General features: G+C 23.4%; 1 protein-coding gene across 1 annotated transcript; it reads left to right on the top strand.

Annotated features, from left to right (window-relative positions):
• Window positions 1-2,461: 2,461 nt before the first annotated feature.
• On the top strand, window positions 2,462-15,666 carry LOC145841343 (somatostatin receptor type 2-like). The gene is made up of 10 exons (XM_082948705.1): window positions 2,462-2,618; window positions 5,760-5,876; window positions 6,128-6,246; window positions 7,357-7,565; window positions 9,072-9,109; window positions 9,330-9,389; window positions 10,388-10,504; window positions 12,871-13,059; window positions 13,701-13,915; window positions 15,589-15,666. Exons 1-10 carry the CDS (start codon window positions 2,462-2,464, stop codon window positions 15,664-15,666), a joined length of 1,299 nt encoding a protein of 432 aa, XP_082804831.1.
• Window positions 15,667-16,643: the final 977 nt, after the last annotated feature.

The raw sequence follows: 16,643 nt of genomic DNA, 5'->3' as shown, positions 1-16,643 counted from the left end.
AATATTAAGTTTTTTCTGCGCCTGATACGGAAATTACACTATTTTGTTTATAAGACTTTCACAAACTTGTAATGTGCGATGCATCTTTGAAAATTTACAACAGACTTCCACATCAGAATTTGTTTCTTTTAATCAATTATTAATAAGTTACGCAACAATTCTTTTAACAAGCATATGTTTGATCAAACAATTTTCAGAACAAATGACTCTTTAAAATTTGCCTAACCTGAATATTTGAGAAAATTTAATTTACGTCAATGCTTAAAAGAAATTAATCAAAGAAGCTGAATATTAAAAAACTAATTGCATTTCTTTTTATGCATCTTTTTATGTTTTTAATGACATCGGTAAGGCTTTGTACATATACATTTTTAACAGAAGTTGTATATAGGTTTACATAACGATTTAGAACATTAAAAAATGTATAAATATGATAATATGTCATAAGTTGTTTTATTGAAAACTATCTTTAAAGTCTTTTAGCTCAAAGAAAAAAAAGACCTAAACTATACAATTACAATTTTGTTTTATCTAAACATTTTTTATTATTGTTGATTTGAATAGCTTTAAAATTACAGATATACAAACAACTCTTTAATTTATTTATATCCTATAAAAATACAGTTCTTATTCATCAAACTCCGTTTTATTTCAGTTTTTAATTAAAATATTATTTTTATTGATCACAATAAAAACTGTTAATCAACTTTTTCAACCACTAGGTCATTGACATAGATAATGAATCTTTGTTACAACAAATCATTTTTGTAGTAATTTGTTTCCTAAAATATTTTTAAATAACATGCAATGAGAATAAACACTTTAACTGTTTAAATTTCAGATATTTTTTTATCACAACTCTTAAAGCCTGTTTATTATGAATTTTGATAAGATTGCACAAAATTTTTTAAAGTATAAAAACTTAAAATGGTAGATAAAAAATACCTTGCTTTTTTTATTATTTCAAGCCATTTATTTAGTTAAGTATTTAGTATGTTAATCAGTTTTCCTAAAAATTTTTCAAGGGAAAAATATTTTTGCATAGTCAATAGAATTTAATGAGAAAACTAATGTTTTCTAATCAGATGTATATTCTTTCTTATCTTACTTTTAAATGTTATGTTTTTTAGTTTTTAACAAGCATTAAAATAATTAAAGTCTGAGGCCATTAAAACCATAATCTAACTACTGTTAGAAAGAATTTATAAATTGTGTTTAAATTGTTTTTAAAATAAAAATTAACTTGCACATCACAAACGCTACTTAAACTTATATTTTCGTAAAATAGTGTTTTTCTGACCGACCAGTAGTTTGAGTACGGTTTCAATTAAAGAGTTAAAACAAACTTACAAAAAGGTCAAGAGAAAATAAAAACAAAGTTTTTCACGAACGAAATAAGATATTTTTTACAAAAACTCATGTTATATGATTAAGATAACCCAACTTAGGAAATGCAAACTGCTTAAAAAAAGTAAAAATAAACAAATAAACTAAGATGCTATACTGCTTTTTTTAATTATTTTATTTCTTTTTGTAAACAATAAATTAAGACAATAAAAAAGTATAAAAATTTTGATAAATAAAAAAATTTCTTTTTTTAACTTTGTATTTTATTTGTGTGTAATCGGAATAACAAACAAAGTGTAAAACGAACTTAAGGGATCAAAAGTTGTATATTGAATTAATACCAATAAAAGCAATTGAAAATACTTTTTATTGAAAGCCATTATTATTAGTTTTAGGTTTGTTCTTAAATACTAAACAAAAATGTTTTTGTTTTTGAAAAATAAAGTTATATTTAAAGTTAAAAAAACCTTTGTTTGTGTATAAAACGTTGTTTCTAATAAAAGTGCTATACACAAACTTTTTTACACTAAATAATTAATAAAAAGGTTGCAGCGGCGAAAAGCTACTAAACCTAGTAACCTGGACTTTGTATCACGGGGTTGAGAATTCGCAGCATGAAAGTTTGCATGCTAAGATGAGAGTGTTGCACAAATCGGAAAAAAGTGCCACTGTGAAAATATAGTGTTCTATTGACAACATTTTCGAGGTATTGTATATAAATACAACATGTGAAAAGCATAAAAAGTAAGAACTTTTTTTAAATCCAAAAAGACAGTTTTTCATTGTCAATTGGTTTAATAATATCGTTTAAACTTGAGGTGTTTTAGAAATGCAATTATTTTTGTTAAATATTTTATTTTCTGTTTGAATTTTAAAATGTATTTTTAGTCTTTTTTTTTATTTCTCAAACAAGTAAATTTGATTCAACCATACTTAAATACTCTAAAAACACATATGAATCAACAATATTTATTATAATGTTTGACAACATATTCTTTGGAATTAATATCAGTTTTTTTAGTTATTGTTTAACTAACTTAACTGCTGCTTAACACTTGCTTTGTTTTTAGTACTACTAAAATCGGCTGCTATTAAAACAATAAACAAGTTAAAAATGTATGATTTTTTGGAAGAGATGAACGATACGAACTCGACATACAATCCTAGACCGATTGATGTTTCACTCGCTGCAGTTTACTTCATAATCGCTGTTGTTGGAATTATCGCTAACATGGTAGTGTTTTTCATTATAATCATGGGCAAAGAAACCGGTTAGTTTTAAAAACCGTTACAAAGTATGCCCATATCAGTCTATAGAGTTGTTTAATTAAAATTAAGCTGAGAACTTTAAAAAATGCTAAAAACATAAAAAATTAGTTCTGTTTAAGAGCTTATTAATATGTTAGTAGTTATAAAATATTCATTAAACATACACGAAGTGTTTTTATAAATGTATAGAAACTGTTTTATAAAGTTTATAGACAACACCTATTATTTAGATAGTATACATTTATTTATAAATTGATATTTATCACAGTTACTAATGCTTTGTAAACATTTTATGTTTTACTAATTTAATTTTATAAGTAAAATTATAAAAAAGATTGAAAGCATGTTAGTAATTTTACCATTTAAAATATTGGAGCTTACAAATAGAAAAATACTTATTTTAAAATTACTTAATGTGTAACAGTATCAACATGACTAAGTTTGTTTTGTTCACTCGAGTAAGCTTTTTCAAAGCTAGTCAATTTTTGCAAGGTAGCAAAATTACTGCTATTATCTGTCTTTTTTATTATAATGATAATAAAATAAAAAGCAAGTAGGTTAATGGTATAAAAACAACTTGTTTATATCAAAGTTTTCAAAGTGAATAAAACCTATGAGTATTTTAAGATATCATTTATTCTATTTAGACATCCTAAATAAACTACATTTAATAAAGAAATTAAAAAAAGCATAAAGATGTGTTGTCACATTTTAAGACTACAAAAAAAGTTTTTTTTATTACAAAAACAGCTAAAAAGTTTGTAAAGAAAAAGTAAGAAAAATTATTTTCAGATTAAAAATCAATTTTAAAACTGATTTACCAAAACTCGTTCTTTTTGCGTAGTATTAATTTAAGAAAACTTATATCATCTATACTTCATTTTTGTTTTTGTTTTTTCTCTACCCAGACTTATAAATTTCATACTGCTTATAATTAACTATAGCTTACTGACTTAACTTATGCAATTATTCTTGTTTAAAAATGCAAAATATTTATGCAATTGTTTTTAATTTAAAAAATACAAAAAAAAAATAATAAAAGGTTGAAGTATTTTTGTTGTTGATATAGTAGCATATAAAATTATTGGAATTAGATTACTGCTGTGTACCTATAACAAGTTTCATAGTTAAACTAGTGTTAACATTCTGTTTATGTTTTTGATTGATGTTTAAAGTTTTAGACTTTTAAACAACTGCAAATATACATGAACATAAAAAAATTATCAAAAATTTTTTTTTTTTGATGAGTCATATGCAACTCGTGACCTTAATTCTCTTGAGATTAGGTCTGAAAAATATTCAAAGGTCAAATAATGTATACATTAACAGTTAATTATCTCCACACTTAATTCTACTTATTCTAATGACAACTGGTCTTAAAGATTTTAGATCGTAGAAGTTATTCTAATTAGTCTTTTTTTTTTTAATAAACATTAGAAAAGTAAATTTATCGTTTTCCGGCCTTGTCAATTATATCACTATGTCTAAACAGCCGTTAGCAGTTGCTTTTTCAAAAACTCAAAATTGCTGAGTTGAATTGTTCAGTCAGCATTATTCATTACTGGACGTTGTAGCAATGATTATAACATTTTAGTTTTGCTTATTTTACTATTAGTACATTAGTCGAAGTTAATACTAGATAAAGTGTTTTTAAAGCATAGTTCACGATAAATCATAAACTTATTTGTTATAAGGAATACGCCTGTAAAAACCTACATGATATGCTACAAAAAACACAGTAAAAAAAAAAGATAAACTCTATTTAAAACCAACTACAATACCCAAAAGTTAAGTTTTAAAACTTTATGAAGAACCTTAAATTTAATACATGTTATAATGATTTACGCTGCAACAAGCTAACTTTTCTATTTAGAAAAAAAATAATTAATCTAAAGTGAATTAAAAAAATTATAAAGTAAAATAAATCTTAACACGAAAAAAATAAAGATAAAAGATTTATTAATCTTTAATTCAATTCTGTTCATCAAAAAAAAACCAAGTATAAGTTTTTTGTTATACGTTTCTTAGATTTTTAAGCACTAATTTAGCTCAATTTACGTTTAGTAAGGGAATAACCTTGTTATTGCTTATTTGCTTGGATTAAAAACAAAATATTTTTACACCTAAAGTTATAAGGAAAGTGAAAACAATTTTAGTTTTAAATCAAATTTTTCATCAATATTTCTGCTATACTTTAGTATAAGAATTACTATTCTACAACGATTATGTAAAATAAATAATCAATAAACTTGTGTATAAAAAGTTAGAGTATATAATACAAAGTTAACTTTTTTAAAGTTAGATAAATTGCATTCTACTTATATAACTTTTATTAAACTTAAATGTCATTACTGAAATGAAAAGCAATATTTTATTTCTGAATAATGTCATAGCAGAAGCTTTTATGAAAGCTTAATTATACATTAAAGGGAAACACATATGTTGTCATTAAGTAAATGTATGTGCTTAATTTATCCTAATAAGTTTGTAATCGAATATACTTCAAGGTAGATTCGAAGTAAACTTATTTAAGCACATTTTGCGTCTTTTTATACATATTAAAACTCGACTATTAAATAGTGATTTGCTATTTTTTGGTTTAATCTATTTAATAGAAAAGTCTTCATACAAGAACGGATGATAACTTTTTTTCGAAAAATCCAAAGTTTTAAAAGTTTTAAATGATGACTAAGTTTTAAGATACTTTTTTGAAGACTATTTCTTTTGTATTTAAAATTGGTATAGTTTAAATAAAAATTCACAAAGCTTTAAATAAGATCTGAGATTATACTTTTTACGTTTCTATCTGAATACTTAGCTAAACTACATTTTATAGCATATAAAATCTAGAAAACTTTGAATAGATAAATAGTATAAAAAAAACGTAATTAAAAACTATTTTGATAAAAAATTGTTAAATATACAAACAATGATATTTTACAACTATAGTTCTGTTTAATTTTAGAAATAATGAGTAAATCGTTAACTACATAGATATTTTGTATGTATTTACTTGTTATTAGTTTCTAAACTTTTTGTTCAATACTATATTATTAATTTGTAAAAGAAATTGTTAAAGTTTTCTGGAACTTAATTTATTGATTACTAATTAACTTTTAAATTTAATTTTTTCAAACTTTCAGCAAAGACAGTTACTTCAATGTACGTTCTACAACTAACTCTGACAGATAGCTTATTTTTGCTAATGTTGCCGTTTTTTGCAATGTATAAACTTACTAACAGTTGGATATTCGGCTTAGGTAGGTTGATTTTTTGTATATGCAACTAAATTTAAAATCAATAAAAATATTCAAGTTTATGTTATTACTTTTAAGACGCTTTTCACTTATACTCGCTAAAAAGCTTTTACCGTTTCGTAATTTAAAAATTATTAAAGTTTTCAGAAGTTTGCCATAAAGTTATTTTATTTTAGGATTAAAATGTTAGAAAAATTATCTAATGCTTACTGAGAAAAATTAATAAAAGTTACATTAAACAAATAATACTAAAGGGTTGTGCAAAGCTGCAAGAACTTTTCAAACACTTAATTATACAGCAAGCGTGTTTTTTCTTACAGCAATGAGTATTGACCGGTACATAGCTGTGGCTTACACTACTAGAGCTCGACAGGTAAGAACTTACACAACCTTTATACATTATCTCGAATAAAAACGATTGTACGTTCTTAATACAAAAAACCAAACTATTACAAACTTAACGTTTTATTTTTTTTTTAATTTTGAAGTTTAATTAACAACATGTTTTTTTAATTTCAAATTTCATACTACAATTTCTTCTGATTGTATAAATAACTTAAGTTTTAGACTTCAGGGTTTAGACTGCTGCTTCTAAGATAAAATAGTTAAAACATAATTTATCTGTTTTTAACTACTTACTTTCTTTAAAAAACAGATTGTTAATATGAAATTTAATAATGTTTTAAACGACAAACAAAATGAACAGTTTTCTTTTTAAAAAGCTTTGCTTCAATCACATAGAAACATTATTAAAAAAACAAACAAACTAATATTGCAATAAGAGCAAGTATTTTATACTATATATTGATTTAATTGTCTATGATTTATTCAATAGGAATGGGGTTGAGGAAATAATTGATCTGGACATTTTTTCGATTAATCTTAGTTATACGTAAAACCAAAGCAAAACATGAATAGAAAGAGTTTTGAACTTTGTTTGGCTTGGTTATAATACAATATAAACTTATTCAATGCACATTATACTTTTAGCATACATTTAATTTTTTGGTAGTATAAAAACATATTGTAGCTATAAATTAATTTATTACTAATTTTACAAGCTCTTGGTTATAAAAAACTATTTTGTTTTTCTTGTGAAATAAGGTAAACAAATAAAATAGTTCACTATAAGTGTTTTCATTTTTGCTTCAGTTTTTTATTTAGTATAATTAGCAATATAAGCTAAATGTACTTGAAGTCTACTACTATTTTACTTCCAAAATTAGCCCAAAGAATTATATTTGTATTAGTGGAATCAATTTGGTGTATAAACCAAACAATTTATAATAAGCTAAATTTTAAAACAATTAACACAAGACTTTTAGCAACCTATTTAATAAACTAATAACGTGGTATAATAAATCAGTACGACTTTAACATTTTGATTTTGTTTTTTTTAATATAATGAAGTAAATATTTTTGTATCCTGTAGTTTTGATAGTCTGAAAACTTTAATTTTTTTTATAACTGTTAAACAATAAAGTTGAGAACAAGAAAAAGAACGATGATAATTTGTGTTTTTGTTTGGATTATATCAATATTGATGACTCTACCTCAAATATTATATACAAGAACTGAAGTTCGTGATCAAGACACTATTTTGTGTGATATAGCATTTCCAGATGGAAATACAGAGTCTGATGTACTAAACAAATTTAATATGATTGACAAAATTCTTGAAGACTATCTTGGGTTAGTTTACCTTCTAACAAATACTACATCACGTTTCTTTTTGAAATTTATAAATTTTATATAACTAAAGTATGAATTAAACAAAAAAAAAATTTACATGTGTTAAACTTTTCACATGCAGAATTTTTTTTTAGTTTTAAGCATTACAAAGTTAGAGTTATTTTATATCACTAAACAATTATTTTTACCTTTGTGGTTTTTTATATCATAAACAAAATTTTAATCTGCATCTACATTTTTCTATTTGTATTTAACTTCTAAGAGACTAAACATAAAATGAAATGATGTTTTAAAACAAACATAAAACGTTTTTTATTGATGTAAGACATTTTTATATTGTTTTTAATTCGGTAAAAAAATAATATTTTCATAAAGCTTTATATCATTTTATATGAAAGTTATTAAATAACGTTGTTTTGATAAGTGTTTTTTTAGGGTATAAGTCTAATATGCACGAAGAAACACTTTTCCACGAAGCGTCAAATATGCACGAGGACACTTCTGCACGGCGCAATTTTGCACGAGGGGTCACTTTTGCCCCAAGACACTTATCGCAGATTAAATTATTTTTTTCTTTTATCTTTTTTTTTACTTAAATTTTTATTGATAATTTTTTACTATCACTACTATCCCTAACCCTTACCCTCGGTCGGTATTTTTTTTTTCTTTCTGTTTTTTTCTATAGTTTTTTTTTGATTAAATTGTTTCATTTTCTTGTTTTTTTTTTGATTAATAATTTTTATTAGGTTTATTTGTTATTGTTATACTACCACTATTACGCCTAACCCTTACCCTCGGTTGGTAACTTTTTTTTTAATTAATTTATATTTATATTTTTGTTTTCTCTTTTTTTTTACATTTTATCTATTCATTTTTCTCTCTCGTGCGAAAATGACCCTTCGTGTAAAATTGTTTTCATGCAAAAGTAACCCCTCGTACAAAAATCACCCTTTGTGCAAAAAATGTACTTTCATGCAAAAAGTCTTAGTGCAAAAGTGTCTCTTCCTGCAAAATTGACTTATTCCCGTTTTTTAATTTTTGTAGAATGATTACAAATTTTTCAAAGTTAGTAAACTAATATAATGTAGCTTTACATTGTAAAATAACTTCTTATATTCATTTTTTGTTTATTAAGAAATATTCTTATTAGGACTCATGAAAACTTCACATTAAAAGTTTGTAATTGTTTAAGAATAATTATACTTATTTAAAATTACACTTGATCTCAAGCACAAATTAGTATTAAAGCTGTCATGTACTTAAATATTTGTTTTCTAAATAATTTAATCTGTTAAATTCACTTTGCAATAATACTTTTACTATAAGTTAGTTTTATTTTATTTTTCAATACTTAAGTTCTAACTTATTAAGTCTTATGTTAAGTTAACAAAATTTAAGGGTCGAAACCGAGGTACGAGAAATAAATGAATTTTTTCTCAACTTTTTTAAATTATTGCACTGTTTTCTTTATATTATTTTTAAAAAGATATCTAATACTTTTTTAAGGTATGAGGATGCAATTTTTCAAGATGATGAATTTGGAAGTTTGTGATTTGTTAATATGAAATTTTATGTGATTTTGTATGAAAATTCAAATTTTGCTTAAAAACCTTTATATAAAACTAAGTAACAACTGTTTATATATACTAAAATATGATTAAGTTGAGTTGCTAAATGACTTTTGGTAATTTATGTAACGCAACAGTTAAGTATCTTAGAAAAGCTTTATGTTTAAAAAGCTCTAAATACATTTATTTTACAAAGACTTGACAACCCAAATGAATACTGAAGGAAACTACATGGTTAACAAAGAAAATTACTTTGGTTAGCAATAGTTTTTTTATTATGTCATTATAGGTGCTGAAGAATTAACGTATTTAATTGTTAATCATTAAACAAGTACATATTTTTAAGCATAACAAAAACTATTTGAATGGCTTGTAAGATTTGCTTTAATAATCAAATATATATAAATTTCAAAATATAAGACATTTGTTAGATATACTAACACTTTTCAAAAAATGGACTTTTTATAAAGGTCCCAGAATAATACATTTAAACTCCAATATGTAACTTAGATAAAACCTTCAAAAAACTGTTTTAAAACTTCTAGTTTGTAAGAAATATGTCAGTTCAACAAAGTGCGATTTATTAAAATAGCTGTCTTTTTAGGATTTGCATTGACTGCTTAAAAATTAGAATTCACCGTATTTGTGTTTTATAACATTTTAATAATTACTTACCACACTGTACATTACTTAATTATACACGTCTATCATTTTCCTATTAATGACTTTTTTGCAAATATCATTTTTATGTTATACTAGAAACTAGTGTTTTAAGTTAAAGCATTATATGAATAGTACTCTAAGTACTATTCATATATATTATGTGACACTGCTTTGATAAAGTTACTGAAAAATATAAAGTTATCAAAAAGGTTTATACCATAACTATATAGTAAGTTATTATTTGTTTTAATATCAAAAAAAAATCTAAAAATGCTGTCAAATCATAACATTTTTAGTTTTTAGTAAAATAGTACTAAACAATTGTTGTTACTTAATTTTAAAACTTTAAATTTTGATTGCTTTGTAAAGTTAAACTATCAAAGGGCACAGCTCTAATAAACTAGTAAAAAGCAAAATTAAAAGTGTATGCTTATACTGTATGCTAAAACACAAATAATAATAATAAAATGAGCTGATATATTTTTTGTTTTGCTTCTAACATTTGATGTTTTTATATTTAAAGTTTTATTGGTATTTTTAATTTTCATCATGATTATTGCTTATAAAAAGTACTTTTTATTGAACTTTTAGATGAAGAATTTGATTTGAATGGTAAATCTTGCCATGATCCAAGTATGGGTGAAACAGAAAAAGTTTGGAAAGTCATCAAATTTGTAGCTACGTTCATCATTCCATTTGCTGTTATAAGTGAGTTAAACTTAGGAGTTAAAATTCATCTACTTTGTTTAAAGTAAAGTTCGTTGCTTATTTATGTATTCTAATTATAATTTTATTGGAATGAATTCGTAATACATTTTGCTTTTAAAAAAGATCATGTTTTGTTGCTTTACTATATATCATTAAACGACAAAAATAAGTCTAAGCTAAAGGTTTTTTTTTCACATATTAGTATTTAATTTACTTTTATTAAAAGAAATTACAAGTTATACAACTTTTTTAATTTTTTTTTGATAAATTTTTAATGCAAATAAACTTGTTATATTATTATTTTTACTTTTCCTGTTTAGCAAGTAAACTTTTTATTCTAAAAGCTTTTAATATTCTAAAACTAAAAAAATAATGGTTTCCAAAAAAGTTAGAATAAAATAGTCTAGATTTATATTTGAAATTTATACCTACATATTACAACTTGTACCATGTAACAGTCTTTTTGTGCTTTTATAAATAAGTCAAGACTCAAATAAATTTACAGCTTTTTAGAATTCAGCAGTATTCAAACAATACAAAACTGGTTATAAAAAAGTTGTTTGTAATAAAGTTTAAAATGGTTAAAAACAGGATAATCTCAAAATTTACAATTTATCTAAATATAACCTATTTTGATAAATCTTGTGCATAAAATATCTAGATAATCCATAGTTATCGTAAAAGTAACCAAGAAAATTAAAATAAAACTTAAAAAATACTTTTTTCAAGCAATAAAGAATATATTAGTTATCTATATAAACTTTAAATACTTATTTCAAAAAATAGCTTCTATATACGTAAAAGTTTCTTGATATATTTTTTTTACTATCATAGTTATTAACAACTAATTTTATTATTTTTTAATTTTATTAATTTATGGGTAGCCAACATACTGCCTACGGACGTAGTTTAGCCTGCGAAGTATTTTAAGCTTAATTTTTATCTATTTTACTAATCATAAAAATAATATAATGTTTTGATAAAAAAAATTTAGAAATGTGCTCTCAATTTTGTTATTATTAAAGATCGATGCTAAGTTTTAAAGTTGTTTTATGTTTTTAGTAAAATTTAAAAAAAAGTACTGTCTACGGACCTAGTTTAGCCTGCGAAGTAATTTAAACTCAATTTTTTTATTTATTTTACTAATCGTAAAAATAATATAATGTTTTGATAAAAAATATATAGAAATGTGCCCTCAAATACTACTATTACATTTCTATTACTATTTAAAGATCGCTGCAGTTTTTCTTGTAAAAAGTTGTTTTGCATTTTCAAAACAGTTTTGAAAAATTACGCAGCAAACTTTAACTATTTGTAAAATTTTCTGAAAAATAAAATATAAAAATTACTTTACTTATTTGAATGTATCAATTTAAACCTAAATATTAATTTATATGGATTGAAAACTTGTTCAAGTCTTTATTTAAGTTTAATGTAATTTGAACACGTAAAAAACTATCTCTTAAAAGTTATTTTTAGAAAGTATGGATTTGAAAATTTGCTAAATTCAAACAGAAAATTTTTGATTAAATGCCTGTCTACAGTTACAACAGTTATGCTTGAAAAAAGCATTCAGTTTCTTTATGTATAATATACGATTTTCAATATTTCAAAAACATGATTTATTATAAGCAGCTCGACGTAAATAATTTATTTCAAAGTCTTTGTAAGTTAGGCTTTTAAAAGCGTAAAATATACAAACCTTTCAAAAAGTTCATCAAGTCTTTATATAACTTTCATACAAAGAATTATTTCAAGATAACAAAAATATATTTTTCTTAAATTTTCTTGAAAAAAAAATATATGCAAGATTATTATTGTACTTTAATTAAATAAATAACTATTTAAATATCCTCTATATATATTTTGAAAAAGAATGAAAAATTAGCTAATTTTTAAATAGAAATTTCTTTAAAGTACATTAAAATGATGTTTTTAGTTTTTTTACATTGAATGCATAATTTAATTGATAACATGAAGACAAAATATAGAAATTTATATATAAAAACTATATTATTTAGTTTATAAGTTTTCTGAATTAAAAAATATTGAAACACCAAACGTGAGAACAAAACCAATTCAGTTATCAAAATAAAAACTTCAAAGGACCATTTGATTTAAAAAAAGTTAATCCTTATTTCTATACGATAGACGTACTACAACGATAGAAAAACAGTTTTACATTTTCAATGTAATTGAGTTCCACAAAATGGTTATCTTAACTTATATGTATGCAATATGAATAATTATATGGTTAGTAGCAGATAGTATAGTTTTACTTAGTCTACTAGTTATTGAGCTATAATAAATAGCAAAAATTTATATTGAAAACAATGAAATATAACACAAATAATACTACTTAACAGCAATCAGTTATTTATTCATTCTTCACAAATTGCGTGTAAGTGAGGAGAAAATGTTAAAAAGTACGACAACTGGCGGAGGAAAATCAAAAATTGTGAGAAAAAGGGTGACACGCATGGTGGCAGTATTGGTCGTTTGTTTTTTAATTTGCTGGTTCCCGTACTCTTTATTGGACATGATCCGTATGAAAGGTAAGACGAGTTAAGTAAATTTAAATGCTTTAAGTGAATTTAGATGCTTTAAGTCTAGTTAAACATATACAATATACTTATTACTGTAAGACATACAAAATATATACTTTATAAGTATAACCAAACAAATGCAAAAAATAAGGTAAGTTAAATTTAAAACTATAATTTTCACTTACTCTTTTTAGTACATCTAGTGAAGTTAAAATACCGCTAAAAATTGTATATATAATTTTTCAAATACAAATCCTTATGAAATATAACAATAAATATCATTATAATGATTAATAGCCATGTTTAAAAATACGTTTCATTGTAAAACAAAGTTTCAAAAATCACATAAATTATTATGTATGTGATTTGAATTTCTATTGAAAAAAATTCGAAATCATAAACAATACTTCATTTATTAAACATTCGTTTATGTATTTTGTAAAACAGAAGAAATAATAGTATTGTAGTTTATTTTTTAGTTACAACATTTGTCGGAAAACAAATAAAAGCAAATTTACATAAACAAATACCATAATACAAAGTTTGTATATAATACAAAATAAAAGGCTTTTATGTATATATATATAGCTCGATATAATTTTAAGTTTAAATTTAATATAACCTACAGCAAACATTTTATAATAAAACAGGAACAACTTTAACTTTCAAGACATGCGACTACTTAGTACAAGTTTTCACTGCCATGGCATATGCCAACTCTGCTATTAATCCTTTGCTGTACACTTTCCTAGGCCACAATTTCAAAGAAAGATTGCAAGAAAGCGTGAAAAACACTAAACGGGCTATGTTACCTAACAGAGCCATTAAAAAGATGTCTGGTACTTCTTTGAAAAATTGCAGACAAGTTAGTTAAAAGATTTTTTATATAGTGTGGTCTTTAAAATAACGTGATTAAAGAACTGTTATGTGAATTTTGTATAGTACACAGTTTAAAAAGTACACAGCTTAAAATGTTTTTTTAGTAATCGTTTAAAGCATTCTAAATGTTTCTTGAATTTTTTTTTAAACTACTTTATTACAAATTTTTTTTAAATTTAGTACTTATGTCTGATTTTAATACTGTTAAACGTGTTTTTTTATATTGGTTAGGTCTAAAAAAAATCGTTCTCGTTTTATTTTTTAATATATTATCATAATTATTCTAAACATAATATTTTTAAAATAATTTTTTTTTGTTGATTATCCTGAAACTTGATATAATCAAGACAAAAATCTTTATTTGAGTTTTTGAAAGACTTCTCAAAAAGGTATATATAAAGAATTTTTTCTTTTAGAAGTTTACTATAAAATAAGTGCTTAGAAAACTACTGTTAATTAATTAAAGTTATTTTAAAACAAGTTTTTTACTAAATATAATTCTTGGAAAAAATAAAACAAGCTTAAAAACTACACTGAACATTCGCTATTAAAATTTATACCTTTATAAATAATATTTAAGTTTGTTCAGTTTTTTAAGTTAGAAAATATAAATTAGTTTTTTTTTTTTAATTTGTTTACATCCTTTTCTAAAACCTAGTATTTAAATTATTAAAAACTGATATTAAAAGACAATATTAAATGTAGAGTTTGTCGAAGACCAAATGTGAAGTTGTCGAACATCCGAACAATAACGATAACGAAAAAGTTCTACTTAAAAGCTATAAAAATAAAAAGGATATATACAGACACAATTATTCTAAGAAAAAGGTAAAAAAAGTTCTATGAACCATAAAGGAATAAAATTAAACTTTAAGTTAAAAATACGTTTGAATATTAACTATACTCTGCAACTAAAGCTTAATAAAATGTTTACTTACGAGTTTTATTTTGAGACAGTAAAAAAACAAGAGCTTTAAAACCAAATTTTACAATTTATAAACATTTTTAACTTATAATAGTAAATTTTACAATGGTATATTGCTTTTAGAATTTGATTAAAAGTATGTATATCAGACTTACATACTAAGAAATATTAAACAATTTTACTTAATACTCTAGAACAGATTTTTCTAAACTCGTTTTCATAATCACCCAATTTGGAATAGTTTAATTAGTAATCGCCTGTTTATAAGTTAACTACCTACACTATATTTCACCTTTTTTCTAGATATTTTAACCTGAAAGACAAAATAGCCCATTTTATTAAACCCTGCACTAAAACAACTTTTATTACCGTTAATAAACAAACTTAGTCTAATATTTTTTTTGCAAGAACCAACCCTTTATTGGTAAAAAACTTTGTAATGAAAATTTATATATTTAAACACTTTCTAGTTACTTTTCATGTATTTTATAGCAAAGTTTTAAGTCCTTTGTAAACTCTACAGTAAAGAATGTATATATTTATTAATATTTTGTATTTAATAACAATTGCCCTGAAATTGTATTAATTTACACATTTATATGATTTTTTTTTTGTTAGCTTTAAAAGTACAGTTAAAAATAAGTTCAAAGTCCACAATAATTTAAAAAAGAAACAGTACAAATGTAAAAATTTGAAAAAAATACGTTTTTGATTATTATTCAAAATTAAAACAGAGACCTGAATCTGCAATATGCGGATACGAAACTGAAATGACTCCCGTGGAAAGATTTTCAGATATTGATGAAGTCTGAATTTCTCTTATCAATATTAACATATAGTGTTTTAAATCGTGAAGTTTTTGATGACCGCTAGACTTAGTGCTCTAAACATATGCTCGAAATAAGCACACTTGAACCGCAAAAAAAATTGTTGATAATATTTTTAGTGGTCGTAAATGTTTTTCAATATTAAAAGTTTATCTTAGTTGTGAAGTGTTTAAATAGTTATGAACATGTCGACATATCGTGAATAATTGTATAAATAGGAAATTTATGACTTCTCAACTGTTTTTTGTTAAGATTTTTATGAGAAATTTTGTCGAAAATAAGACTCAACTACAAATACCTTTTGCGCAGTATTGCATGGCATATCTGAGAAAACAATTCAAATTGTAATAATTTTATAAAAATCTGTAAATTCTAAAGAGCTTTTTAATTATTAAAAGTTTTGTTTCGAAACTAAGTTTTTTAGGCACTTTTTTTGATTACTATAAATTAGTAAGTTAAAATAATACTCTATCTAACAAAAGGTAACAACAGATAAAAAATAATTAAAAAAAAAACCATCTGAGTATTGTTTCCAACAGATACCAACTTGGACAGTCATGTGACTTTGTTTTAAAAAGAAGAAGGCCCCCATAAAATAAGATTGTCTATTATTAATTTTAAGTTTTTTCTGTAGTGAAAAGGTTTTGCTGGACGCATAGCAAACTAGATGTAAAAATACATACTTTTTATCTTCTAGATTTAGAAAACTACTATTTGTGGCAACTTAACCTTTTAACTTTTTATTTTAAAGTTATAAGATATTAACTAAAATTCACTAAATAGCTTTACTTAGTGAAATGCATTTGTTTTTTGTAGTTGATGTCAGATAACATTAAGCTAAGATATGTCATAATAAAACTAACATATTAATTTATATTTTTCACTTACTTTTTTATATGACTAGCAATTTTTATAAAAAACCAGAAACTAGAATACACTTTGTTAAAAATACCGTACAAAGT

Source organism: Thalia democratica, chromosome 7 (assembly GCF_965202585.1).
Source record: "Thalia democratica chromosome 7, ktThaDemo2.hap1.1, whole genome shotgun sequence".
NCBI classification, from domain to species: domain Eukaryota; kingdom Metazoa; phylum Chordata; class Thaliacea; order Salpida; family Salpidae; genus Thalia; species Thalia democratica.
The sequence above is the reverse complement of the archived record's forward strand: the minus strand, read 5'-3'. Positions and strand labels throughout refer to the sequence as shown.

Coding starts and splice junctions, on each gene's coding strand:
- LOC145841343 (XM_082948705.1), top strand. CDS start 2,462: ATGTATGATTTTTTGGAAGAGATGAACGATACGAACTCGACATACAAT. Junction 6,247..7,356: donor ACACTACTAGAGCTCGACAG/GTAAGAACTTAC, acceptor TAAACAATAAAG/TTGAGAACAAGAAAAAGAAC. Junction 13,916..15,588: donor CTTTGAAAAATTGCAGACAA/GTTAGTTAAAAG, acceptor AAATTAAAACAG/AGACCTGAATCTGCAATATG.